General features: G+C 48.3%; 1 protein-coding gene across 6 annotated transcripts in view; it reads left to right on the top strand.

Moving 5' to 3' along the window:
* ANKS6 (ankyrin repeat and sterile alpha motif domain containing 6) overlaps positions 1-27,250 on the top strand; it is a 51,248-nt gene that overhangs the window by 16,470 nt on the left and 7,528 nt on the right. For 4 of the 6 annotated variants that reach the window (XM_043486785.1, XM_043486780.1, XM_043486783.1 and 1 more), the window contains exons 7-14: positions 803-1,001; positions 1,775-1,824; positions 4,692-4,895; positions 5,921-6,074; positions 8,771-8,940; positions 17,670-17,856; positions 22,562-22,629; positions 24,954-25,070. In XM_043486785.1, coding sequence (XP_043342720.1) covers positions 803-1,001; positions 1,775-1,824; positions 4,692-4,895; positions 5,921-6,074; positions 8,771-8,940; positions 17,670-17,856; positions 22,562-22,629; positions 24,954-25,070 — 1,149 coding nt within the window. The remainder of the gene's footprint in view (positions 1-802; positions 1,002-1,774; positions 1,825-4,691; positions 4,896-5,920; positions 6,075-8,770; positions 8,941-17,669; positions 17,857-22,561; positions 22,630-24,953; positions 25,071-27,250) is intronic. The other 2 variants (XM_043486781.1, XM_043486784.1) reach the window with 1 other exon arrangement.

Consider the following 27,250-nt stretch of genomic DNA (forward strand, 5'->3'; position numbering starts at 1 on the left):
CCAGAACCGAGCTCCAGCTGCTGATTTCTAAACTGCAAGTTGAATGTATCTCTTTGAATGTCTTATCCTCCCAGCCCTGCTCTGCTTGTTGAAAATCAGAATTATTTTTTCCCTTTTCCTGGCTGGGGTTCCAGCACTTTCTCAGATCTGCAGACTTGGCATTCTGCTCATGTCTGTTGCTCACCCGAGGCCCTGGATCCTTCCTCCAGCGCTGCTCGCATAGATCTCGTCATCCTTGCCTCACTGCCGTCTCTAGGCCAGGCCTTGCAGCCTCCCTTTGGTGCCGTGCCAGTCGCCTCTGAGCTCTCGTGGGCTTGTGTAGATGCCCTGGGGGTGGCACCTGTCCTCTCTCTAGGTGAAGAGGCGTCAGCTGCAGAAGCAGATGGCCCAGGCCTTGGACTGGACAGCCTGATAGCTCTCACGTTGTTACTGGAATGGGGGAAAGGGGGTTACGCAGTCTGAGATGTTAAGGTGTTTGGTGTTGCCTCTGTGTCCATCTGTCCGTCCCTGTTTGACTCGAAGACGTCCAGCAAGTTGACATCACTGGGTCTCGGTCTCAGACTGTGCAATGAGGAGATTGCTGCAGAGCCTTAGCACATTGGGTTCCCTGCCGCCTCCAGGCTATTGGGAAGGCCCCCTGCGGGCTGGGTCAGGAAGGGTTTAGAGAGAACTAAGGGTCCTGTGGTCGATGGTAACGCCCGCAGTGGGCCCAGGAGAGGGGAGGGGGCTCGTGCGGAGTGTGGTTGCTCTCCCTGGGCTCCGTACTGTGGGGCTCGACCGCTGCTCTGCATTCCCTTGGCAGTCCTGGTGGAACCGCATGTCCAATCGGTTCCGGAAGCTGAAACTGATGCAGACACTGCCGCGTGGGCTGTCCGGCAACCAGCCGTTGCCTTTCCGTGATGAGCCAGAGCCAGCGCTGGACTCCACAATGAGGGCGGCACCCCTGGACAAGACCAGCCGCTCTGGGCTCCCCGATGTGGCCCCCATGACCAAAGACAATGGTGAGAAAAAGTTGCACGTGCGGTAGAATTTCCAGAGTGGTCAAAGCCTGAACCTCTCTGCCCTCTTCCTCTGCCCTTCGTCCTCCCTCCGGGGCTGATGGGATGTGACGCTGGTGCAGAGTGGCTAGTTTGGTGAGGACTTAAGGGACAGAAGTCCATCTGAGGGACCGGCTGCTGAGGGTAGAAAGGGGCGGCTGGCAGCAAGCCCCAGCTTCCTGCCCCGTGTGCCCTGCTGGGAAACCTTTGGCCAGTCCCTGTCTCTCCCTTGCCTATGACAGGCGATTTTCCCACTTGCCACATGTGATTGGTCTGCACCCACCAGCAGTGTTTTGAAGTAGAGTGAGTTTCTGGGGTTGGCGTGGGGGTGGTGAGCTCCCCACCACTGCAAGTATTCGACAGCTTGGATGAGTTTGCCAGGGCACTGAAGAAGATTCCCACACTGGAAAACTGATTAGGCCAGATCCGTTCTAACAATCTGACTGTCCACACCCAGACTAGTTCCTTGGGTACCACTGTTTGAGACAGACTATTGAGCTCAACATACCACTGTCTGACCCAGCATGACAATGGTGTATGGAAAAACACACTCTAAGATACCTTTTAAATGCTTCCCTTCTCTTCAAATATTGAATACCAATTATTATTAAATATTTAATCACTCAAGAGAGTCGATTTTCCAGGATGAAGGCTGACCTGGTCACTTGTCCTCATGTTGTGGATTCGTTATGGTTGGGGGAGGGGGTCATTTCAGGAAACTTCCATTTGTTTCTCAGGTACTGGGAGCACAAGAGGAGAAAAGGAAGATGTGTTATTGACAACCATGGTGAGTCTGGGGCTTTTCTAAAAGCATTTCAGGTCTCTTCCAATCGTTAGCGGATTGATTTATGAGGAGGGATGTGGGCACATTTGTCTTTCTTTGTGGTGGTTACAGATGGGGTCGATGTCAAAATGTGTAGCAATGGGTGTATCTCTGGCACCAAGGAATCAGAATGGATGCCAGCCCTAAATTCTGGGTAAGGCTGTGCTGGTGCTTAGCAGCCAGGGCTAAGCCCTGATCGCGTCATCAGGACGTAGCGCTGAGTACAGGGGCCGTGTCGGGGTAGGAACTGATGGTGACCTTGGACTTACCGTTTTGGTTGTGGAGAGCCAAGGAGAGAGGAGTCAAAGAAGAAAGTCTGTTTCCAGCTTGAGAGAGGCCTCAGTGTCCTCATCTATAAATTAGAGATGTATTAATTTTAGGTTCGGCTATGAGTAACAAAATCCCCAAATGATTGGCATAAATTTGACAGGGTCATATTTCTCTCAAGTAAGTGAAGTTCAAGACTGGTTCGTTGATCTGTAGAATTAGGGACCTAGGTTCCTTTTACTTGTTGGTCGCCCTGGCATGGCCTCTACTCCCAAGGTTACTTCTTGGTCTAAGGTGGCTGCCAGAGCTCCATCCGTTACTGCTTCATTCCAGCTGACCCCAAAGATGGCTGGAGAAGAGGTGGCCATGGGCACAGGCCAGGTGTCTGTAAAGTTTCCTGGAAATTCACGCATCACTTTTTGCTTACATTAAATGGGCCAGAATTTAGTCACATGGCCCACTCACACTGCATAGAAGTCTTTGTTCCAAGTTGGTCATGTGCTCATCTATCAGGCGTGTCTGCGAGGGATATACGGAGGATGGATATTAGGCGATAGCTAGCCTTCTCTTACGTAGGAGATGCTATCCCTCATGGTTGTAGTTTTCAAGTACCATCCCCAGGAATATCTTAACATAACCTCTGACCCAGAGTGAACTCTTACTTATCTGCTGTGTGACCTTGGATGTGTCACGTCACTTCTCTGGGCTTCATTTCTCCGAAATGAGTCTCCTGGTTGGAGTTGGGCTCAAGTCCCTTTAACTCTGAGGCCCTAATCTGCAGGCTGGCCAGGAGAGGGCAGTGTTGGAGAGAAGACGGGAGCAGAGGTGCCCCCACAGAACTAAGCTGCCCCAGGGTGTTTGGGGCCCTGCTGGGGTCTGTCTGCTCTGCCCTGCTGTGAGATAGGTATAAACTGGTGTCTGCACACTGACCGTGGGACTTACAACGTTTGATAATGTTAATAAATAGCAATAATTGCTTTCAGTATGTAGACAGAAATGCTCTTACTGAATTTTTGGAAGATGCAGTAAAGCATAAAGAAAAAATTGCCCTTGGTCACACATCCAGATATAATCATGATTGACATTTTGTGGCATATATCTTTTGAGCATTTTTCCTAATCATTTTTTGTAACTATGAATATGATCTCATGCTATATATATAATAAACAAATACTTAGAAGCTCTAAATATGTACCAGCCCAAAGCTTATTAAGTGTTTGCTGCAGTTTGCATATATTCACTCACTTTTATCCCAAAAAACCATGCCAGGCCAGGCACTGTTGTTGAGTCACTAAGTCATGTCCGACTCTGTGACCCCATGGACTGCGACATGCCGGCCCTCCCTGTTCTCCACTATCTCGGAGTTTGCCCAAGTTCACGTCCACTGAGTCGGTGATGCACTGGGATCTTCCCTCATCGTGCTGAACCTGCCGTAAAAGATGTCATGACCATCTTTTCTGTGTCAGAAACACCCTTTGGCCCCATCGTGTCCAATGACTGAGTGATGTAACATTCCATCATCTCTTTATCCAAGACTGACCTGCCGGACTTTGGGGTTCCTGGTTTTTGTTTTCACAGCTCTGAGGAATTATCCTTATGCAGATGAGGTTGTTGAGGTCCAGGGGGGTCGACCCTTGTTCACAGACTCTCAGAAAAGCAGGACAGTGCCTGGGTGGGAACCCGGGAGGCGCCACTTCCCGTCTTGTTCTCTCCTGTCCCGCCTCCCTATGCCCTGTAGGGGGCGGCGGTGTGCCCACCTGCCCCGCAGCAGATGGAGGATGGCCAGGGCGCTCTGCTGAGGAGGCGTTTGCGCCATCCTCGCGGAGATGCCCGCCTGCCCGGCTCCCGAGGCAGGTTTAGCTGTGGGATGCCCTTCCCTGCAAAGCACCATCTGGCGCCAAGTTCACTGTCTTTTCTTAATTAAAGTTACTGTGGACCGTGTGAAAGCTTTTCCTTGACGATCCACCAGTCATCATGGTGTGGATTTTATACTGACCCCAAATCGCATTTTCAAAACTTAAAATTGCAGTTAAAAATGTCAGCAGTGGGAGGTGTGGCTCGAGCAGGAAGGAGGTGGTGGGTGGGGGATGGGAGTGTCTGCTGGGCTCGCAGAGCCAGCCTGGGCCTGCCGGTGCCCTCACCCCGTCCTCCTGGAGCCCCGGCCCTGGCCACACCCGCTCCTTGCAGTTCTGCACGCTGGTCTTGCCCCTCTTGTCTCCAGTCCTTCCTGCATTCCCTTCGCTTGGTCTGCAGGCCCTTTCCCGGCCCAGCACACCCAGCGCTTCTCGGCTCCCCGTGGCTCTCCGCAGTCCCTCCCCCGTGCCAGTCTCGCTGCTGTGCACAGACCCAGGAGAACCTGGGGGCGTGGAGCGGAGCAGACGTGGGTATCCCTCGGCTGCTGGGAGGAGAGCTGAGGACATCACGTGGGTTTCTGGCTTGGCTGTGGTGGGGGGTGGGGCTCGGGGGCGCTGCCGTTCTCTGAGAAGCAGGAGAGACCTGGAGTCTTCCTCCCAGAGCCAGGAGCCCTCCTGGGGCTGGCCTAACCCACAGCCTGTCTTTTTCAGCTTCGAAATGGAGCCCCCTTCACCAGACTCCCGAGCGACAAGCTGAAGGCAGTCATCCCCCCTTTCTTGCCCCCTTCCAGCTTTGAGCTGTGGAGCTCGGATCGGTCCCGGACGTGTCACAGCGGGAGGGCAGACCCCATGAAGACTGTGCTGCCTCCGAGAGCCGGCAGAGGCCCCCCCGCGGCTGGGGGGGGCACGGACAGCGTAAGTTGTCCAGTTCACACACTTCGACGCTTCATCTTCCACTCTGATGTCGTGATGGATTGCAGGCAGAGGGACCTCGGATCCCTTCTGATATAGGGGGGCTGTAGCTTTTTGTTTTCTTTTAAGTGAGTGATACTCCTTTGTCTAATGAAACCCTACAGAGGAATTTAATGTGTAAGTAGAGTAGCGTGAACGAAAGTGGAAGCCCCTCTCACTGGAATCCTGGAGCTCTGAGGAACACAGGTTGAAGACCTGATCCAATCCCCCTTTCCCTTTAATAGATGAAGCAACAGCCCAGAGAACAGAGGCAGTTGCTGAGGGTCCCCGAGCCGAGTGGGGTTGAGGATGCTGGGGCCAAACATCAGGTTCTTGGCTCTAATCAGGCTCCACACGACATTATTGCACAGGTTCAGGACCAGACTCAAACACTGGAGCCCACTGTGTGTGCTCCTAGAGTTTTCCTGCAGCCAGAGTGTGACTTCTGCCCTTCTGGCCCCGGTGGTTTCTGATCTGGTGGCCCTCAGTGTGTTTCTGTGATACACCGAGGCAGTCCCTCTCAATGTGGGGGCTGAGACCCTCGCGAGTAGGCTGCAGACAATGGAGATTCAGGGACTTAGGCCCTGACCCTGCTGCTTGGAGACACTCAGAGCCCCCGTCTCTGTCTGACCCCCTGGTGCTTGCTGCTGCCTTCCTGGACTGTTGTAGCGCCAAATCACTAGCCGGAGACCAAAGCCCTGGTGCCTAGGAGTGTTTAAAACGGACGGAGTGGGTTTGTGTTAGTCCACACTCGGGAGGAGGCGGGTGAGCCGTGGGAAGTGTCGTCACAGGGACTGAGCCTGAGCTAGTGGCCGGTCGAGTTGTCAGCAGGTAGCGGTGAACTCCCATCCCTTGGGGGCCGCCTAGCAGGCGGAGCCAGGATCAGCCGGGATGGGCCAGCTGAACTCCAGGGCCCTCCCCGTCGTGACCTGTGTGTCGGAAGCAACGAACAGCACACCCTAACTGCCATATCCGCCTTATTCTTGCAGACTCTCGTCAGGCCGGTTAAATTTCCATCTCTCTCCAGAAGCCCAGCCTCCCCCGCCAATTCTGGAAACTTCAACCACTCACCTCATTCCTCTGGCGGCTCCAGCGGGGGAGGCGGCGTGAGCAGGCATGCCGGGGAGCTGCATAACCGCTCAGGTGTGCACCCGGGCCGCCCCCTCCAGCAAGGCAGGAGGAGCGCTGGGGGTCGAGGGTGTGAGCTGCAGGCCGTCCTTGAGACCACCGCATGCACGCCGTCTTTCTCACGGATGTGCCCGAAGGATTTTTCAGTGAATTCACAACTCTGCGTTTGTTTGATGCAGTTTCTTAGGGCGAGGGAGTGGGGAGTGGTAAGGGAAGAGATAGTCTGTAATGGTCTATTTTGTTAGAAAGTTTTGCAAGAAACTAATAGAAATGAATAGTGTTTTTGTAGTGTTTAAAATCCTTGAAGGTTAAACCTTAGGTATCCTCTCATCCTGATTCTTCAGTGAACAAATGAAGGAACTGAAGCTCAGAGTGGTTGATGGATTTGCCCAGGAGTACACAGCTAGGAGGTGACAATTAAAACTCAAAGCCGTTTGCCCTCCCGTTATTTTGGGCTTGTGGCATACTTTCCTTCTCTTTAAGTTTACTTGTTTTCAGTCATTACATTTATTTACCATATTCTTTCAGAAAATATAACTGGCCACTTATTAGATATAAGCCAAAGTCTAGGTGATAGAGCACGTAGCAATAAAAGGTTCAAAGTCAGTTTTGTAGGAAGTTGTATTCTGGTGCAAACAGATAATTAAAAAAAAACAACAACTAAGAATAGGTTTTTAAGTGGGGACTTTGCAGGTGACGGTAGTGGTAAAGAACCCACCTGCCAATGCAGAGGATGCAAGAGACGTGGGTTCAATCCCTGATCTGGGAGGATCCCCTGAGAAAGGAAATGGCATCCTGCTCCGGTATTCTTGCCTGGCAACTTTTTTTTTTAAAAAATCCGAGAATAGTAAATACTGTAAAAAAAACAAACAGAACAGAGTATGGGAAAAGGTGATGAGGCTGGTTACAGGAAACTCCCTAGTCTTCTCCTAGGGCATCCAGGATTAACGAAAGCGAGCTTTGCAGGAAGGCACATGCTTTATGCCATTACGTAGGAATGTAATGCATGCTTCTTGTGGGAAAGCTTGAAAACCAGCTAAAGCAAAAGGCAAAAAAAAGTATAGTCTCACCCACTAGGAATCATTGTTAACATTTTGATGTATATCTTGCAAGGTGCATCTCGCTTATTTATGAAAGAAGAATAATTTTTTGAGCACTTAGTGTGTGCCAGGCACAGTGCCCTTTAAGTGGGTTATCTCCTTCAGTCCTCCAACAACCAGTGAGGTATCCTCCCCAGTTTCAGGCTCAGGGGAGTTCAATGAACTCAGCCAGAGTCCCACAGCGGGGAAACGGCGGAGCCAGACCCGCGTGCAGGCAGGCTGACTTCTGAGTGTACCCTGCTTTGCAGCCTTTTCCCTCTTTGTGCCTGTTCCCACGTCGTAACCACCTTTTTATGCCAATGCACGTGTATCTACAGCATCTTTCATTTTTTAAACTTTTTATTTTATATTGAAGTAGCACTGAAGGAGGGCATGACAACCCACTCCAGTAATCTTGCCTGGAGAATCCCGTGGACAGAAGAGCCTGGTGGGCTACAGTCCATAGGGTTGCAAAGGGTTGGACACGGCTGAAGTGACTTAGCACGTAGCCAGTTAACAATGTTGTGATATGTTCAGGTGGACAGCCTGAAAGAGACTCGGCCGTACGTATGTATGTATCCACTCCCACCCAGACTCCGTTCCCATCCAGGCTGCCGCATAACATTGAACAGGGTTCCCTGTGGATAGCATCTTTTAAATAACCAAGCAGCCTTCCACTCCTGTGAGGTGTCACAATTTTAATTAACCAGTTCCCTCTTGTTGAACACTGAGGCTGTTGCAGATTTTTGCTCCTGTATATCCCACTCTAAGTAATGGCTTCAAAGTGCTGGGCTTACACACTTGCTTAGTGATTTGCTTAATGTAAGTGCCTCTGAGTCAGGGTGGCGGGGTCAATGGGTTTGTCTGTTTTTGAAGCTTTCCATTTTGCCCTCCGGAACGGCCCTGTTTACACGTAAAATATTTACAGCAGTGCTGACACCCGGCCAGTGCCCTGTAAGTCGTAGCTATCGGCGTCCCCCTCTGATGCCCTCCCTAGCCCTGGATATTATCATTTATTGGCGTTCCCCCTCTGATGCCCTCCCTAGCCCTGGATATTATCATTTATCGGCGTTGTCCCTCTGATGCCCTCCCTAGCCCTGGATATTATCATCTTCCCCTTTCCCTTCATCACAAGTCAGGGTTGCTGTTTGGAGAAACAGGGAGAGGGACCATGGCCATCAGGATTCGATCAAGGAAGCCGAGCCCCTGAGTGTTACGGAGTCAGAAAGCTATTGACCCAACTGTGGGAGTGGCTGGGGGTGTGAAGGCTCAGAGTGGGGAGATGGGGATGGGGTGGACAGTGCCGGAGGAGCCCTGGCAGGGCAGCGCGTGCAGCTGTCTGTCAGACGGCGCTGGGTGGGGCTGCTCTGGTCACCCGGGGCCGGCCTGGTGTCTGGCCTGCTGAAGGCCGGCTGAGTTGGCCGTGGCACGGTGGAAAGCGGGGACACACTGGGGCCTTGGGGGCCTGTCCGCCTGCCAGTTGTCATCGCAGTCCTGTGGCCAGCCCTGACCCAGAGCCAGGGGCTGGTCTGGGCAGTGCGGTTTCAGCTCAGCTGGGTCAGCGCCTGACGTCCCCTGCCCACGCTGCCGTGCCCCGGACCTTGGCAGTCATTCCTATTCCTCTCTCTTCAGGTGGCAGCATAGACAGTGTCCTCTCCCAGATCGCTGCCCAGAGGAAAAAAGCAGCCGGATTATCTGAGCAGAAGCCCAGCCACCGGTCAAGTCCTGTTGGGCCAGCGCCCAGCTCCAGCCCGTCTGAACCCCCGGTCTCCCCAGCAGGCGGCAGTGTTCCTGGTGGCAAGGTGCTTGTTCTGTTTCCGCCTCCTCCTCTGATGCTCATCGGTCCTGTCCTAGCACCGCTGACCCCCTGGGAAGCGTGGACAGTGCCGCTGTCATGGGACGACTAAACCTTCCATGGGCTGCCCCTGGGCTTTCCGAGAAGGGTGGTTTCCGAGGTCACAGCCCATGGCCTGGTGTTGTGTGCACGTGTGTTCACCTCCCCCTGATCTCCAAGACACCTCCAGGTGGGACGGGTGCAGAGGCGCGGGGTGCTGCTGGGGTGAGCGCCAGGTTCTGCCGTCCTGCGCTGGTCGTCCAGTCTCACACAACACATGTTTTTGTTCGTTGATTTAGAGCAGAAGGGTTCCTAGTGGTTTCAGGAGCAACTGCCTGGGTTCTGATCTCAGCCTCACATTTTAGCATTTAGAGTGGGGCCGGTACCTGGTACACCTGTGTAAGTGTCCAGTGTTACTGTTGGCAGTCCTGACGGTAATATTCGCCCTCCGACCCTGTCCTCCCACCGTCCACGTCTTTGGGGCATCTGCTCTGTGCTCACTTCCAGCAGCGAGGCTCCAGCAGTGAGTGAAGGGCTTGGGGGCCGTTCTCTTGGTGTCACTACAGACAGCATTGTGTCTCCTGGAGAAGGGAGGATGCTATGGGGCATGCGTCCTTGCTGATTCTTGAGGGCATCAGTGACATCTCAGTGGAGATCTGAAGGGCGAGGTGAAAGGGGCAAGGGTGGGATGGAATGAGACTGTCCCAGGGTGAGGTGATGGCACGTGCAGGGCTCCAGAGGGAAGGAGCTATAGGAAGGGTGCTGAGCAGGACAGAGCGGAGGCCTCGTCTGCCTCCATGAATGAGCCCCAGAGCAGTTACCGGGCTTCTTAGGTGGCCCTAGGGGTAAAGAACCTGCCTGCCAGTGCAGAAGACATAAGAGACATAGGTTTGATCCCTGGGTTGGGAGGATCCCCTGGAGGAGGGCATGACAACCCACTCCAGTGTTCTTGAGAATCCCATGGACAGAGGAGCCTGGTGGGCTGCAGTCCATGGGGTCGCAGAGACTCGGACACGGTTGAAGCAGCTTAGTATGCAGGCACAGAGCAGTTACCACATTAGCACCTGTGGGGTCTGCAATGCGTGAGACCCCCCACACGCCTCAGGGAGTGGAGGTCTTCCAGTGTCTGCAGAATCCACCCCTCCACCCCCTTAGTCCCTCCACCTGGGTTGATGAATGGGGTAAGCCCCAGAGTGTGGGTCCTAGGCATGAACATGAACTGGCTCCTTTAACAGGTGGTTCCCTGGATTCTCCATAGGGGTGTCGTAGCCCATTCCCTCTTCTGAGAGGACCCCAAGTCCAGGCACAACCCCACTTTTCATTTCATTTTCTAGATGGCTTAAGCTTTCTCCCTGGGAAAAGTTAGATCATCTGAAGGCCTCAGCCCTGGACCTTTGCCCAGAAGTGCTTTCAGAGATTAATATCGTAATGGATGTACAAGAAATAGTCTTTGTTTTCTGTCCAACCACTGTTAGTTACACAGTTTTCTTCATTATTCAAAGTCCCTTATGCAACTGGTCCTATATAATTAGTTTCTTTACAGTGTAACTCCAGAAAAAAAAGTCTCTGTATATGTAAGCATATTTTCTATTATGTTCAAAATTACTTGTGTACTAGGATTTATGAAATTAAGTTCCTTTTAGAATTCAACTCTAGGTACAAAATGTCTACTGATAATTCAATATATTTTATTTCATCCAATAGTAAAAATTCTATAATTAGCATATTTCTCTTTTTGCCTTTGCTGCTAGGAAACTCGGCTTCTCATTACAGTAAATCTGCTACTCTAGAATTTTGATACAGTTTTCCTCTTCTCTGTTGTCTAAAATTTTCTGTTTCTATTTTGATGGTCTTATTAGATGTGTTATATATTGTTAGCTTCCTTTCATTGGTGTTGGGAATAGGGAGGCATCTAAGTTATAAATTATATTAACCATTGCATCACCTGGATGCACCTGTCATATTTAAGGTATGTACAGGCTGTGTTCTGATGAAAGAAAATTGTGTCAGAAGATGCATTCAGGAAACAGAAAACTGGAGAAACAATCCAGTTCAATGATCACCTGATATTCCTAGCATAAGAATATGCTGTAAACTTGGGGAGCTACTTAAAAACTCAGATTCTGGGTTCCACACAGCTTAACTACATGAGATTCTCAGGGTAGGGTCTGAGGAATCTGTTTTTCTCTTCCGGGAGTGTTGCAGCCAGCCCAGCCCAAGTTCTTAGAAATCACTGCCCTAAATCAAAGGACACAGGAGTGGGCCTTCTGTCAAAGGCTCTAGCAGCAAAATGGAGACATGAAGTGCTTTTCAAAGACTCCCTTAGGAAGAATTAGAAATTAGTATTCAAAATATGAGCCTGATGATTCTGGGTTTTGCACTTTGCTTAAACCAAGCACTCTGCAGGGGTAGAATATTTGTAAGGCATGACTTCTGATGTGAAGTGTGCCTTAGCAGATACAGAATGGAGATGGGGTGGGGCCGGAGTGTGCTTCACTTCCCAGATTTCAGAAAGCCCAAAGGCCCCCTGGGAATATCAGCTTTCTGTTCCCACCCAAAAGGACAATGGTTGAAAACAACGCATTTCTTAAGCTTGCACATCTGTGGCTGGGCAGCCTAGTCTGGACTTAGCCAGGCAGTGCTTCTGGACTGAGGGGATCTCTTACATGTTTGACTGTTGGCTAGGGTGATCAGAACAATGGGTCCATGTCTGTCCACACAAGTTTGGACATATTCTCATGGCAACAGTCAAAGGCATTAGTTGAAAACCAGTGAAGTTTAAGCAAGTCATCACACCCACTGCAGGAGACCACAGTTATGTAGCAAAGAGTATGGGTACAGGAAGGGTGGAGATGATGCCGTGACATGATCAGCCTGCCACACTGGAGAGGAAAGGAATAGTTCAAATATTTCAGAGCATCCCAAATCTTATATTTACCTGCCTCCTCCCCAATAATGTTGCCTACAGGCCTAGAGTATTGTGTTTCTTTGCCCTTGACTGAAATAGAATCTGTTTTGTAGGGATATCCCAGTTGTCTCCTGCTTAATCAGAAGCTTTATTATGGACTGGCTGTCTTTACAGAAAAGCAGAAGGAAGAATCCATTAATAATATAGACAGCTTATTGACAAAGTTTTTTAAAGTCTAAGAAAGGGACTTCTGTTTCCACTCTGGGATGTAGTTAGCAAGAAGAAACCATTAAAGGCTTAGCAGAAGGAAAGGTGCACCCATTTCTAGGCATGAAAACTATTTATCTTGGTCTCTACTATCCTATATGAGATGTCCGGTTTTTAACATAAACTGTAAGACATGTAAAAAGGCAAGAAACACCAGACTCCCAACAAACAAGGCAGTCATCAGAATCTGATGTAGATGTGAAACAGGTGTTGGAATTATGTAACAGAAAGTTTAAAAGAACTACAGTTAATATGCTGAAGGCTCTAGTGGACAATCTGAACAGCATGCAGACTCCTATGAGGAGCAATTTTAGCAGAGAAATGGAAACTATAAGAACCAAATGGAAATGCTAGAAATAAAAAACAGAGATGAGGAATGCCTCTGATGGGCTCCTCAGTAGAAAGATTCTTTCCTTGACACAGCCAAGGAAGGAATCAATGAACCTGAAGATAGGGCAATAGAAATTACCCAAACTGAAACATGAAGTCAAAGCAAAAACAAAAGCCGAGCACCCCAAAGTTGTGAGATGGTAACAAATGCTCTCACACAGGTAATTGGAACCCCTGAAGAGAGAGAGAATGGTGGGGCATAAGGAATATATATATTTTTAATGGCCAAGAATTTCTCCCCCAGTTAAATCCGGATGCCAGACCACAGGTCCAGGAAGCTCAGGGAACACGGCATAGGATAAATACTGAAAAGAGCCCCTCATTAGCGCAATTCACCAGGTTAACAGACCGAAGAATAAAATGCAGAAGAAGCACCTGGCAAAACTCAAACTCCGTTCATGATCAGAACTTTTGGCAAACCAAGAATTGAAAAGAACTTCCTGGACCTCATATAAAACACCTGTGCTTAGAATTGTCCTTGATGATAATAGACTGAGTGCTTTTCACCAAAGATCAGGAACAAGGATGTTGCCTCTCTCAACTTTGTAGCAAAACCTGTCCTATAGCTAGTGTGATAAGGTAAGGAACAGGTTAAAGGTACACAGATAGGAAAGGAAGAAATAAAACTATCTCTAGTTTTAGATGATACGTTTGTTTACTCAGAAAGTGCAAAAAAGTTACACAAACCCTCCTAGGACTAAAAGGTGAGTTCAGCAGGGTCTCAGGATGTGAAGTCAATATACAAAAGTCAATTGTATTTTTATGCAGTAGCAATGAACAATTAGAATAATCAGACTTTTTAAATTTGAAACTGAAAGTATCATTTACAGTACATTAGAAATGTATTATATAAAAAGGAAATTATATGAAAATGTATTATGAGAATGAAATCCTTAGGTATAAATCTAATAAAGTATCTGCAGGATCTATAGGTTTAAAACCACAAGACATTGATAAATAAGCTTAAATAAATGGGGAGATAGAAGGCTCAATATTGTTAAGGTATCGGTTTTTTTGCAGTTTGATCTATAGATTCAATATAATCCAAATTAAAATCCCAGCTAGCTCTTTTTGTAGAGATCTGGAAAGTGATTCTGAAATTTATTTTAAGATGCAAAGAAAGTATAAGCAAAAGAATTATAAAAAAGAATCATACTATCAATACCTAGTTTTAAGACTTACTGTAAAACAGTATGGTATTAGGGAAGGACAGGCACATAGGTCATTGAAACAGAATAGAGAGACTAAAAATAGACCTAACAAGAAGAGTCAACTAAGTTTTTTTTCACAATGGTCCAAAGCCAGTTCAACAAAGAACAGGTAGTCTTTTCAACGAATAGTGCTAGAACTATTGAATATGCAAGAAAATGAACCTCCACATATATCTCACAGTGAATTCAGAGATTAACTCAAAATAGATCATAGACTGAAATATAAAATGAAACACTATAAAATTCCTAGGGGAAAATCTGTGTAACTTTGAATTTGGCATGGAGTTTCAGATATAGTACCAAAAGCATGATCCATAAAAGAAAAAATGTTAAATTGGACTTCATAAAAATTCAGATCTTTTGCCGTACAAGAGACGGCATTAAGAGAATGAAAAGACAAGCCACGCCCTAGGCAAAATATTTGCAAATCATGTATCTGATAATGGTTTTGTATCCAGAATAAAGAACTCTCAAAACTCAACAATACGTAAACAACCAACAAATTTAAAAATGGGCAAAATATCTGAACAGATTGTTCATCAGAGAAGATATATAGATGGCATGTAAACATCTGATAAAATGTTCAGCATCATTATTTAGGAAATGCTACTTATAGCCACAATGAAATAGCACTCTACACCTGTTATTAGACTGCCTAAAATTAAAAAAAAAAATTAAGTTACAAGAGCAGTGAGAATGTGGGACTACTGGAATTCTCATTCATTGCTGATGGGAATGCAGAAATGATACAGCCACCTTGAAAAAGTTTGACAGTTTCTTATAAAGCTAAACGTACATTGAGCATGTGACCTGACTGTCTGTCTCCTAGATACTTACCCAAATAGATTTTTTAAAAAATTATATTTATACAAAAGTCAGTTTGTGAATGTTTACAGCAGTTTTTCACAAATACCCTAAACAGGAAACATCTCGTAACAGGTCAATATGTACGCTAACTGTGGTAATACCCACGCAGTGGGATATGTGCACGCACGCTAAGTTGGTTCAGTCATGTCCAACTCTGTGCGACGCCATAGACTGTAGCCTACCAGGCTCCTTTGTCCATGGGATTCTCCAGACAAGAATGCTGGAGTGGTCTGCCATACCTGCCTCCATGGAATCTTCCCCACCCAGGAACTGAACCCATGTCTCTTACGTCTCCTGCATTGGCAGGCAAGTTCTTTACCACTAGCACCACCTGGGAAGCCCATACAATGGAATACTACCCAGCAATTGAAAAGAATACAGTACGGACACGTTCAGTGACTTAAATGAATCTTAGAAGTGTTATGCTGAGCCAGACAAAAAAGTGTACATATGTGATTCCATGTGTATGACAGTTTCTTCAAAATGCAAAATTATAGGGATGGAAAACAGATTAGTTATTTCTGTGGATTGGAGTGGGGGGAAGAGTTAACTAGAAACAGACAGCACAAGGGAATTTGGGGGATGATGGAACTGTTCCATGTGGTTCTCTGTTGGCGGATACACAACTCTACTTATTTATCAATACCTGAAGAGTTGTACACAGAAGTGATTTTTACTGCATGTGGATTTTAAGTCAACCAGGAACTAAGGATGTGTGCAGACTGTGACAACAGGTCTAGCTGCGTTACAAGTTACTGACATACCTGCTCTGTAGGAGGTGGGCCAAGCATGTCAGTGGAGATCGTAAGAGGAGAGACAGAAAGAGCTGCACATAAGCATTGCATTCTGTTTGAGTTGTTTTTTTCCTTGTAGGTGTTATAGGCTAGCAGTTCTGAAGCTGCTTTACATGTGTGTGTATATATATATGTATGTATATATACACTTAACACATACTAAGGTTGAACAAATAATGAGCTCAGTTTTTGGCTGTCAGAGATTGACTCAGAGAGAAAATGGTGGAACTAACCCTGTGGATATTGGATTGGAGTCAGAGCTATCAGTATGAATCAGTATGAATGCATGCTTGTAAGTACACAGGTATGCACAGGTTTTTAGAGGACTAAGTATGGCTACATGTGTGTGCGTCGATGAGTAGACTTCATGTATTTCCTCGCTCTGTTCACTGAGAGGACCTAGGAGTGAGATCCCAGGAGCTGTGAACAGCCTACCGTCCAGATTTTATCATCTGAATACCACCCTCCAATAAAAGGGACCAGGGCTTAACAATAGTGTTGGTTTACAGCCCAGAGCATATATATCCACAAGCCCATACTGGTCTGAATAAATAAATGGGGGAGAAGGAACAACTGGACAGATTTCCAAGTAATAAATGTGGAAGGAATAAGGGAAATAACAAATCACCATTAGAACCTCACAGTAGTAATTGCTCCAGAGAAGATGCACCAGAGAATGTTAAAGTTAACAGACAAACAGGAAAAAAAAATATTTAGCTCAAAATTTCTCCCCAGATATTTACTGATTATAAAGGGAAAAATAGTAACTTCATAATGGAGCGACCTGACAGCCCCCACCTTAACTAAATCATCATCAGGGATGAGGTATTGGTGCTTTGTAGCTCCTGGTGTGATGCTCTGAGAAAGGCCCATCACCTCTGTGGTTGTCAACCTAAAGATGCATAAGGAAATCTAATTATGAGAAAACAGGACAAACTCACTACAAATACCTGACAAATGCCTGGCCAGGACTTTGTGAAAGTAACAAGGTCATAACAGACAAGGCAAGACCAGGGAGTTATCACAGGTTGGAGCAGTTATAGGAAGACAAAACGGGTCAGTGCAGCATGAATCCTGGACCAAAGGAAGAATCTGTGAAACAACTACAGATATTTGAATACCACCAGCAGTTTAGCTGATGGTGCCATCCCAGTGTTACTTTCTTAGTTCCCATAATTTGTAAGTCTAAAAGTACTCACAAACACAGAAAACAAACTTGAGGTTACCAGAGGGGGTGGGCAGGGACAAATTAGTATGGGATAAACAGATATAAACTATTGCATATGAAATAGGTAAGTAACAAGGATTTACTGTAGAAGCAGTAAATCCCTGTGTATAAACACAGGGGATGATACCCAATATCTTGTAATAACCTATGATGGAATATAAGCTGCAAGAAAAACCCCACCTGAATCACTAACTCTGTACACCCAAAACTGGTGCAACATTGTGGATCAACTGTGCTTCTATAAAATAAACAAAAGTACTTCAAAATAAAAAGATTTTTTTGTGTGCAACACATACAGAGGAAAAATAGTAAGTGTTCTGTGGTGAGTGGTTGAAAGTGACTGGTTTAGATGAGAACGTCCAGAGCAGAATGGGCCTACGTGTGTTAATAAGCCACACTTTCATTTTCGAGCTGGTCAGTGAGCAGTCACCAGGCTTCCCAGGTGCCGCTAGTGGTAAAGAACCCGCCTGCCAGTGCAGGAGATGCCGGAGAGATGTGGGTTCAAGGACTTGCCCTGGTGGCTCAGACGGTAGAGAATCTGCCTGCAATGTGGGAGACCTGGGTTCGACCCCTGGGTTGTGTAGATCCCTTGGAGAAGGGAATGGCACCCACTCCAGTATTCTTGCCTGGAGAATCCCATGGATGGAGGAGCCTGGCGGGCTGCAGTTCCTCGGGTCGCACAGAGTCGGACACGACCTCATCAACTTAGCGTGGCACGGCAGTGAGGTCAGGGGACTCGGGCCAAGGACGTGATGCTGGCCGCTCTCTGGACAGGGCCGGGACCGGGCTTTCCTGGTTCCTCTTGTGCTGCTTTTTCCATCCCCTTCCCCGTCTCTTCTCAGGGGAGGATTTTCCTGAACCTGGTTTGATATTGTGGTTTCTGCTTTGCATGTTTTCTATGAGGTGGATTTCATAGTCCTGGTTGGACATCTCATTGCGTCATATATCCCCCGTGCTCCCTGTTGTGGGTGTCTGTCTGAATCATGTCTGCCCTCCGGGTGATGGCTTGCATATTTGTCTTACTCTTTTCAGCAGAAACTGGAGACGAGCAAGAGGCCTCCGTCTGGAACCTCCACGACCTCCAAAAGCACCTCCCCGACCCTCACTCCTTCCCCTTCTCCCAAAGGGCACGCGGCCGAGTCCTCCGTGTCCTCCTCCTCGTCCCACCGGCAGTCCAGGAGCAGCGGGGGCTCCAGCAGCGGCACCATCACTGATGAGGGTGAGCCCCCGAAAGGCCCTGGAACCCCACCCTGCCCCCTTCACCACGGTGGCCGGGCAGGCGCCCTGCATTGCCAGAGCTGTCCTGGCTCAGGTGTTTTTTGTTTTTTTCAGTTGAAAACATCTTTCCCTTCCCTGATTGTACCTTGCACCTTCGTTTTCACTGAGCTTAGGTACCTCAGAGGTACACAGTAGTCCCCGAATGGAGGTTGGCTTTGTTTGTGCACATGGGTGTGCGCCTGTAAAACCGTTTTTCCGCCGCCCATTGTATACCTTTCCCTGACCCTCGTACAAATCAGAAGCCTGTCAGTTGCAAGGGATGAAATCTCCATTCAAACTGATTTAAGCAAAAACCAAAGCAAAACACTGATCATCCATGGGCTCATAATGGAAGTATCTAGGGTGTGCTTCAAGCACGTCTAAATCCATGTGCCTTGGAATGTTTCACTCCATCTTGCAGGTAGGCTCTCTTCAAGCGGTGGCAGGGACACCCCCTGCAGCTTCATGCTTCTTCCTAGTAACCTAGACACCCCAGTAGAAAGTGTGTTCCTTTCTTAGCAGCTCCGGCAAAACCCCACGGGTAAAGATCATTGTTCTGTCTTGGCTGTATTTGTAATGACTTGGGTTGTTTGCCCATCCTTGACGATCTCTGTGTCCCCAAGGGCAGAGTGTGTCTACCTTTGGAGCCAGAGCCGGTTAGGGTCAGATTGTGTGGATTGGCAGCAGGAGGGAAGTAGCTCCTTAAAGGAAAATGGAAGTGGATGGAGGGCAAGTAAAAGCAGGAGGTGTAACCAGGAGAACATTGGAACCTGCGTGAGTGGGGGCGATGAGGAAAGGGAGATGGATCAGACGGCAGGGAGGGAGTTGGAGGCCCTGTAGTGAGGTCCCAGATGTGAAGACGGAAATGATAAGGAGAGAAGAAGCTCATCCTTTTAACTGCCCTCTGGTGGCTCCTGGGAGCAGGGGTGGGAGAGGAGGGAGCAGAGCTTTGATGAGAGCTAGGGACCAGGCAGGTGCAATCAGAGTATGAATCAGGCAGGCGAGGAGAGTCTCACTGTGTGTGGTTTGCAGGCGTCTCACTGCAGCTGCTGGGAGGGAGTGAAGAGCAGGTTCTGCCCGGCAAGTGATAAGTTGAAATCAACTGCACAGGCTATGGTCTGTGCTGCATTGATAAATGTACACGACCACGGGCATCCTCTTTATTTGGGACTGCTTTTATTGTTTTGTGCTATCTAGTGTGATCATTTATGAGAGCTTCAGAGGTTGGCTAGCAACCCCATTCCTCTCTGTGTTTTCTTTATGTATATACATATAATGATCTTCTTTTTTTGCCACACCACGTGGCTTGTGGGATCTTAATTCCCCCACCAAGGATTGAATCCGGGTCCTCTGCAGTGAGAGCCTGGGGTCCTAACCACGAGACCACCAGAGAACTTCTGTGTGGCATCTGAAGTTCCCCGCCCATGAACTCTCCTGCCTCAGAAGGCCTCAGGAATCTAAACTCCTAGTGGCTCAGCTTGGGGTTTGTGCCCCACATTTTCCCCCCAAAAAGTTGAGACAGTGGATATCTGATTGCCCTGTCTGTGCCCACTCTTCTCCCCTTTCATTCATTATTGAAAAAAACGTTTGCAAAGCCTCATTGGGATAAAAAACAGGAGGACTTGAGAGCAGATTTTTTTAAGGTTACCTTCTCTGGCTTAGAAAGCCTGTTTTTGCTTCCTGGAGTTTCTGGGTCCCGAGGCAGCAAGACCCTTGTCCTGCAGGCATTAGATTATCACAGACCAGAGCCTGAAGTCCATCACTGAAGAGCCATTCTTGATGATATTTTTGTGGAAAACCTGTAGCCTCGGTGAAGGGTCACGTGCAAGCCTTTGCCCTGCTCACGCCGTGTCCCTGTGTTCACTCCTGCTGAAGGAAATGGTGAGGTGGTGACAACGTCGTGTAAGCTTCACATTCGTTCCATGAAGGTGACTGAGGCAGCCCAGGAGCTATAACTTGTGCTGGTGTCCTGATTGTTCATCGGGCTGGGCATTCAGATACATTCTGCATAACAACATTAAGTGATTATAACCCAAGGTGGGATTTAACCTGTGTTACTAGCAAGGCTTCCCTGAAGAGTGGCCCTTGGGCCGGGCTGCAGGGACTGAGCAGATAGTGTGCAGCTGGGCCAGAGCCGATTGTTATGTTTCCTATAAATTTATGCTGCTGCTGCTGCTAAGTCACTTCCGTCGTGTCCGACTCTATGTGACCCCATAGACGGCAGCCCACCAGGCTCTTCCGACCCTGGGATTCTCCAGGCAAGAACACTGGAGTGGGTTGCCATTTCCTTCTCCAAGGAAACATATGAGCTGGCAATTAAACACAGCTGTTAAAAGTCAAGTTATAACAACAACAAAAATATGTGTTAAAAAAATAGATAAGTCAAATTACATGAACTTATATTTAAGCTGATTATGCCACATGTTAAGGTATGTGGCATTTAAATAAAAATATATTGTTTTCTAGTCTTTTACTGCATTCTAATATCTGTGCTCTTGAGGTTCTTTATGTCTCTTTTTTCTTCATGGTGGGAATACTGTGTACTGATGTATTACTTCTGTGCATCTTTCCCAGTTCCATTTCCAGGAACATGACATTGGCAGGTTGAAATCAGCCTTGATGTGTTTCCACCATGGAAATCAGCAGATACCCACCAGGACTTGAGTTAATGTTGTATTGATCATGTGGATGTCATCTAGACAAAGTTGATTTTGCAGGTTAAACTTTAAAGTGTCGTGTCTACAGCTGTTCTGGCACTGAAAATTGAGAAAATAGTCTAAATAGTTTTTCAGGATTTGAAAACCTTTATCTGATTGAGCAAAGTTGCTCACATGAAGTTCTAACATTTGTCTTCGTTGTTTCATTTCATCTCACGTTTTCACCTAAACAGAAGCATCAGCAAGCCTTCATGTAGGAACTATACTCATTGGCTCTGGCTACAAGAATGATGAAAAAATCAGTGAAGACATTCAGTGAAATGCCTGATATCCAATAAAGGCATTGGCTATATGGAGTTTATAATATAGAGTATCATGTAATTTATTATCATATATAAATTGTGCACATACATCCTTCCATCAGTAAAATCTGCCGTAAAGTTTTGTATCTACATACATGCATATATTCCCCCTCCCAGAAAGCCAGCACACAGATGTGACGAGAGACTCATGGAGGGAACAGCATTATAGGCATCCTGAATCTATAATGGATTATGTGTGGGCTGGGACTCATTTCATCTCATAACATCATAGCTCATTAGCAGCTCTTCCGTGAAGCTTCTCTGGTCCCTCGGGCAGGTCAGCTGTCCTCTCTGTCCCCTTAGTCATGCCCTTCACCATGGGCTCACCACCTGTGGCAGAGCGGTTTGTGGCAGAGGCCTGGTAGCTAAACCACCGTGTCTGCATCCCCACTGCTGTGGACTAGTGGTGTGGTCTCACCCGAGATACGGTACCAGCTTTCTGTCCTTCCCTGTCTGTAATGGGGGCAGTGATAGGGTCTGCCTCGTGGGGTTGTTAGGAGCAGATGGGTATCCTGTCCAGGGTGGCTGATGGTGAGCACGGGGCATCACCCGTCACCCTCTTCAGCATCTCCTCCCAGTCACGTCGAGTTCCTTTGCCACAGGGACCTGCCGGTACTTGCATCCCCAGCGTGCAGCGGGCACGGTAGCCTTTGCTGCGTGATGAGTGAGTGGGCCTCTGGCCACCTAACCTCCGGTCCACTGCTCTGTAAGCGGCACCTGCTGCCCCAGGACCTTTGCACTTGCTGTTCCCTCCACCTGGATCCTGCCGGTGCTCTTTGCCGTGGTGTCTGCACAGCTTGCTCCTTCGTTTACCGCTGAAACGTCGCCTCCTGGGAGACCGTCCCCGACCACCCTCTGTAAAACAGCATCCTCACGTCCCCCATCAGCCTCCCCGACACTGCTCTGTTTTTCCTCGCTGACCCGTCAGCTTGCTTGTGGTCTGTTTTGGCCCCTGTTGAGTCCCCAGTGCCTAGTCTGGTAAACCCCTTTTGAATGTGTGAGTCGATGATTCTCTAAGCCCCCCAGATGCTGGTCTGGTCTCCTTCCCTCTCCCTCCCTGTCTGATAACTTGATAGCCCAGATCTGTTTTCCCCTGGTCTGTGTCCATCTGGCTCTCCCGTTCCCCTCAGACCCGCCTTTTCTCCAGGAAGCCCACAGTCGCCAGATGCTCAAACCACACCTTGACCCTGAAGCCCAGCTGCCTGTTCTCCCCAGGTCTTTCTCCGTCTCGCTGAGGGGTGCTAGGCTGAGTGTTTATTCCAAGTGTAGCTAACCACAGTCGAGAAATCATAACTTAAAATTGTTCTTGGATAGAGCACAGGGCTAGAACTCTGAGAACTTGGTGGCTGCAGCCATCGCAGAGTCAGCCTGGCCATGCAGCTCCCCGTCTTCTGTCTTCACAGCCCGACCTGGGGTTTGGGGGATGCTGGAAGCCTGCCCTGGGGGAGGAGTATGACCAGCACGCAGCTCAAGACCCACCGGCAGCGCACCCCAGGGTGCAGTGCAGTCCTGTCTTTTGTGTCAGGGCTTCTTGTAGAATTTCATTTGAAAAAAGATTACCACGACCTTATGAAAGTTTGAAGACCACTCTTGAGGCAATTCTACCAAATTCTAAAATACCTTATTTTACATTCTTTCCCTCTTGAAGATGAACTGACTGGAATCCTTAAGAAATTATCACTTGAGAAATATCAGCCCATTTTTGAGGAGCAAGAGGTAAGCATATTCTTTTTGAGTGTCCACTTGAATCTTAGCGTAAAACAGTTGTCTAAATATGTAGGTTGTCATTCTTTAAGCCTGGATTGATCTTTTTCATTGAGATGGCTGAAGAAATAGAATTTGTGTTCAGCACATTTGGTTCATTCATAACAGTGAAGTCCCAGGGACCTTACGGCTTGTTTTGTTGTAATAAAATTTTGTAATTTTGAGCTCTGCTCTCTGTAGTAAAGTTTGTGTCTGTTCTGTTCTCCTTTAGTTGAAGGGGATTGCCTAGCCAGTTTTTAGGTTTAAAGTAGATTAAAAGCAAACTGTAATGAATCTGTGTTAAGTATCTGGACATAAAGTGTCTATTAATCTAAGAGAATTCCTGTTTGCTCACACTCAGAATCCTAAAAGCACTCACAATCACGTTCTTAAAAATTACTGTTCTGCAGTTTGGCAGTTTCTCAAAATGTTGAAGAGAATTACCACATGACCCAGTAATCCCGCTCGTAGGTGGGTATATACCCACAGTAATTGAAAGCATGCATTCAAACAGTGTTCACAGCAGCGCTATTCATAATAGCCAAAAGGCAGAGATAGTCCAAATGCCCATCAATTGATGAATAAATAAATAAAATGTGTTATCACTCTACCCTGGAATGTAGCTTGGCCATTAAAAAGAAAGAAGTACTGATACACTCTGCAAAACAGATGAGCCTTGAAGACACTGTGCTAAGTGGAAGTAGTCACAAAAGGCCACATATGGTATGACTCCATTTATATGCGATGTCCAGAATAGGCAAATCTGCAGAGACAGAAAGTAGATTAGTGGTTGCCAGGGAATGTGGGGAGGAGAGAATGGGAGTGATTGCTAATGAGTATGGGTTTTCTTTTTTGGGGTGATGAAAATGCTCTAAAATTAAGTGTGGTGACGATTGCGCAACTCTGTACTAAAAAATCGTTGAGTTGTACACTTTAAATGGGTGAATTGTATGGTAAGTGAATTACATCTCAATAAGATGTTAAAATTTTTACTGTCAGCGAAATAAAACTCCTCAGTGGGCCTATTAGCTACCAGGGTACAGTCACGGGCTTAGAACATTCCAGTGCCCAGTTTAGTACACGACAACGGTCACAGTTAATGTGGCGTGAGAATCCCACCTTGTCTCTGGCAAGCTTGAGGCCCAGTTAAGGAGTTTGTGTTTCGGTTCAAGAAGAAGTCAGGGGTGCCACGACTTTCTTCCTTGTTTTGCTTTTCTGCACTATCCAGTCTGTCCTTCCTGCCTTCTCGATGCCGTAAGCTTCAGTGGCAGTTTTTCTCATTGTCAAAAAAAATCTTTCCTGTTTGCAGATGGCTGCCTGCTTTTATTTCATGTGTTCCATGCTTTTTGAGGAGCTGGCCACGGGGACCCACACGCGGGCTGGGTGTGGGGTCTCTGCCTCAGGTCTGGGATGGTGGGGGGAGGGGAGTGTCCAGCAGGGTCAGGGGGCAGGTGTTTTCCATCAAAACCACGTCACCTGTTCCTTCAGCCTGTCAGTGCCTGGTGGTCTGTAAAGCCCCAGAGAGATGCAGGGAGCTTATCGTTATCAGAGGGGCCCTCTCTGCATCTCAGAGAGAGCATGGTGTTTGGTATGGCAGCAGGCCCTTCCCCACTGACTCAAACTTGGTTCAAGATTTTTTTTTTTTAATCCAGGAAAGTAAAATGAAAACTGAAAGGAAGGGAAGAAATTTCTCCTGGAGCTGAGGCCCCAGCAGGGATGCCAGAAATGTTAGAATTTCTCCGGTAAAAACCAGGGATGGAACAGCTTTGAGATGCCCATTTTCTGAGCCCTTCTCTGCCTCGGTTCTCCACGGTCTTTCTTGCCCTTATTGCTTCTGCTTGTTCGTTTTCTCACTCTGTCTTCCCACAGTCGGCATCTCTCTTGGCCTTGGGGGGTGACCGCGGTGAGCACCGCCGTATACTCGCATTTTCTGTCGGCCTCCGGTGCTGTTCAAAGTGCAGCAATGTTGCGATGAACTTTCTATCAGCAGGACTTGGCTTTCTACCACCCTGGTCACCCAGATTACCGTCTCAGAGACTTCCCTTACTTATTTTGTTTTCAGAGTCTTTCCAGAATGCACTTCTAAACATTCCAGGGTGAGCGCTGGGGAGAGCTTATTTTTAATGATATTTTCAAATAAACATTCAGCATAAAGCCGGGAATTGAAATTAGTGAATCATCATTAATTCACTACTAGTAACCACTGATAGCTCATAATCACGATAGTCCAGTTGTGGTTGGGAGAAAAGAGGGGTGGCACCGAGCAGATGGCAGCAAATCCCCCTCTCTCTGCCCAGGTGGATATGGAAGCCTTCCTCACGCTCACGGACGGGGACCTGAAGGAGCTGGGTATTAAGACAGACGGCTCCAGGCAGCAGATCTTGGCAGCAATTTCTGAACTGAACGCAGGCAAGGTATTGTTCCCAATCTCTTTTTCTTTCTGCTTCAAACAGCCGAGAGCTTCACTCGGCTCCTTGGCCCTGGTGTTCCAGGGACCTTCATGGTCTGATTTTGTCTCCCCCGCGTACCTGGTGGAGGCTGGCCCCGCTCACACACTTCTCATGGCCAGCGGGTCACTGCCTTCCAGTATGTCCGTTCCTTTCCCAGGCCTCTCTTCTCATAGGATGGTTTCTCTTTGGATCTGGCTTAAATATTCCCTCCAGTCATCTCAACCCACAGGGCTGGGTTTTGCCCTCTGGAGCACAGTGGAAGTTGATAAAGACAGGCCCCCAAGTCAGGCTGACACAGCTCCTCCACTTACAGTGACCCTGGGCAAGTTGCACCCCTCTCTGAGCCTAGCTTTCTGGTCTGGAGGGTGGGGGTGGTGGGCAGACTGCCAGGACCGAGATGCTTGGAGATCTGCCAGTCGCTGTTGTTACTGTTGGCGCCCTGCACTTCAGTCATCAGCTTTAAAGCTCAAGATTGCAACGCCCCCACCCACCCAAAGGCACGTGTGCAAAAAGCAGACAAAACGCAGAAGCGAGGCGCCGGTCACTGCGGCCGTGCAGTTGCTCTTGGGCTGCTCACATTCCTCTGCCTTCTTCCTTTTCTTCTACTGGGGGCTGGAGTTTTTTGTCCGTATTCCATAGCAGCGTACTGAAAAACCCGAACAAAGTTTTTGGCCAAGCCAATATACTTGCTTACGTGATGCTCCTTCACACTTTGCCTACAGCTCCTCACTCGCTAGGCAGTAATGGGATGTTACCATTGTAAACAGTATCAGGATGGACCTCCCTGCCTTTATGCTTTTTCTCCTGCTGTTGTGTTCCTCAGGCTGTGTTCCACAACACGAGGTTATGTCAGAGACTGTGACCGTTTTATGGTTCTGTCTATATGTTGCCGGGTAGGCACAGAAATATTGATCGGACCTGTAGTGACGATGGCAAGTGAACATCCATGTAGCATCTTGTCATTCGCAAATCACTCCACGTACATGTCCTTGGTTAATTTGGGGGACCGGTACCCTCACAGTTCCCTTGTTCAGCCCAGGAGCAGAGCTGGGGATGGGGAGGGCGGATCTGTATGGAGGCAGCTCCCCCAGCCAACCCCACCGCTCTTCCCCAGCCCGCCCCTCGCCCGCTCAGGCTGGGGGCTGGTTTTACTGCCGTTGTTGTCATCGCTGTTTTGCTTGTCTGTAGGCTCTGGGGTGGGCTTCCCTGCCTGCTCAGTGGTAAAGAATCTGCCTACCAGTGCAGGAGATGCAGAGTCAGTCCTTGGGTCAGGAAGATTCTCCTGGAGAAAGAAATGACCACCCACCAGTATTCTTGCCTGGGAAATCCCGTGGACAGAGCAGCCTGGCTGGCTACAGTCCATGGGGTCACAAAAGAGTCAGACACGCCTTAGAGACTAACCAACAACATCTAGGCTGCGAAGTGGGCCTTCCAAATGTTGTGGCTGGCATTGCTACCCACGTATGTGAGCCTGAGTATTTTCCCGCAGGTCTTTTCTGCTCTGTAAGTAGAGTCTTTTCCTTGATTCTGCTTACCTGTCCAAGATACTCACTGCCTCACTTTACAGAGAGGCTCCGAGACGGACTGTGAGCCCTGACCCCCAGGCCCGCACCATTTCTGCTCTTGCCTTAGACATGAAGGGCAGGAGGTGGGCAGGTCTTGGCTGCTAGGAAGGGTTCATCCAGGGAACAGAAAGCTTAGGGTGGCTTACTGTGTGTGGATCACCCGAAGCCAGCACTGAAGTCTTTGGACCATTGATTTATTCATGAAAAACTTGTCCTTTGACTCTCTGCCGTGTCCCGGGTACTGTGTGAGTGCTGAGCGCGGAGAATCACTCAGCCCAGCACTGCTCTGAGCACATCACGTCTCGTCACTCACGTCACCCTCGCGGAAGGCCTCTGCGGCTGGTTCCAGTCTACAGATGTGGGAACTGAGGCCCAGAGAAGTCAGGGAACTTGCCCGTAGTCACCCAGTCAGTGAGTGGCAGAGCCAGGGTTAGAATCCAGAGTCTGTGTCCTGCCTCGGTGCAGCCCACAAGCACAGGAGAGGCAAGCTGCCGTGAGAGCTGCCAGTGAGGGGGGGGCGCCTGGAAGACCTCCCCAGGGAAGGGCCGGAGGGCCGCATCTGAAGGAAGATGAGAACCC

This window comes from Cervus canadensis, chromosome 14 (assembly GCF_019320065.1).
Source record: "Cervus canadensis isolate Bull #8, Minnesota chromosome 14, ASM1932006v1, whole genome shotgun sequence".
NCBI classification, from domain to species: Eukaryota; Metazoa; Chordata; class Mammalia; order Artiodactyla; family Cervidae; genus Cervus; species Cervus canadensis.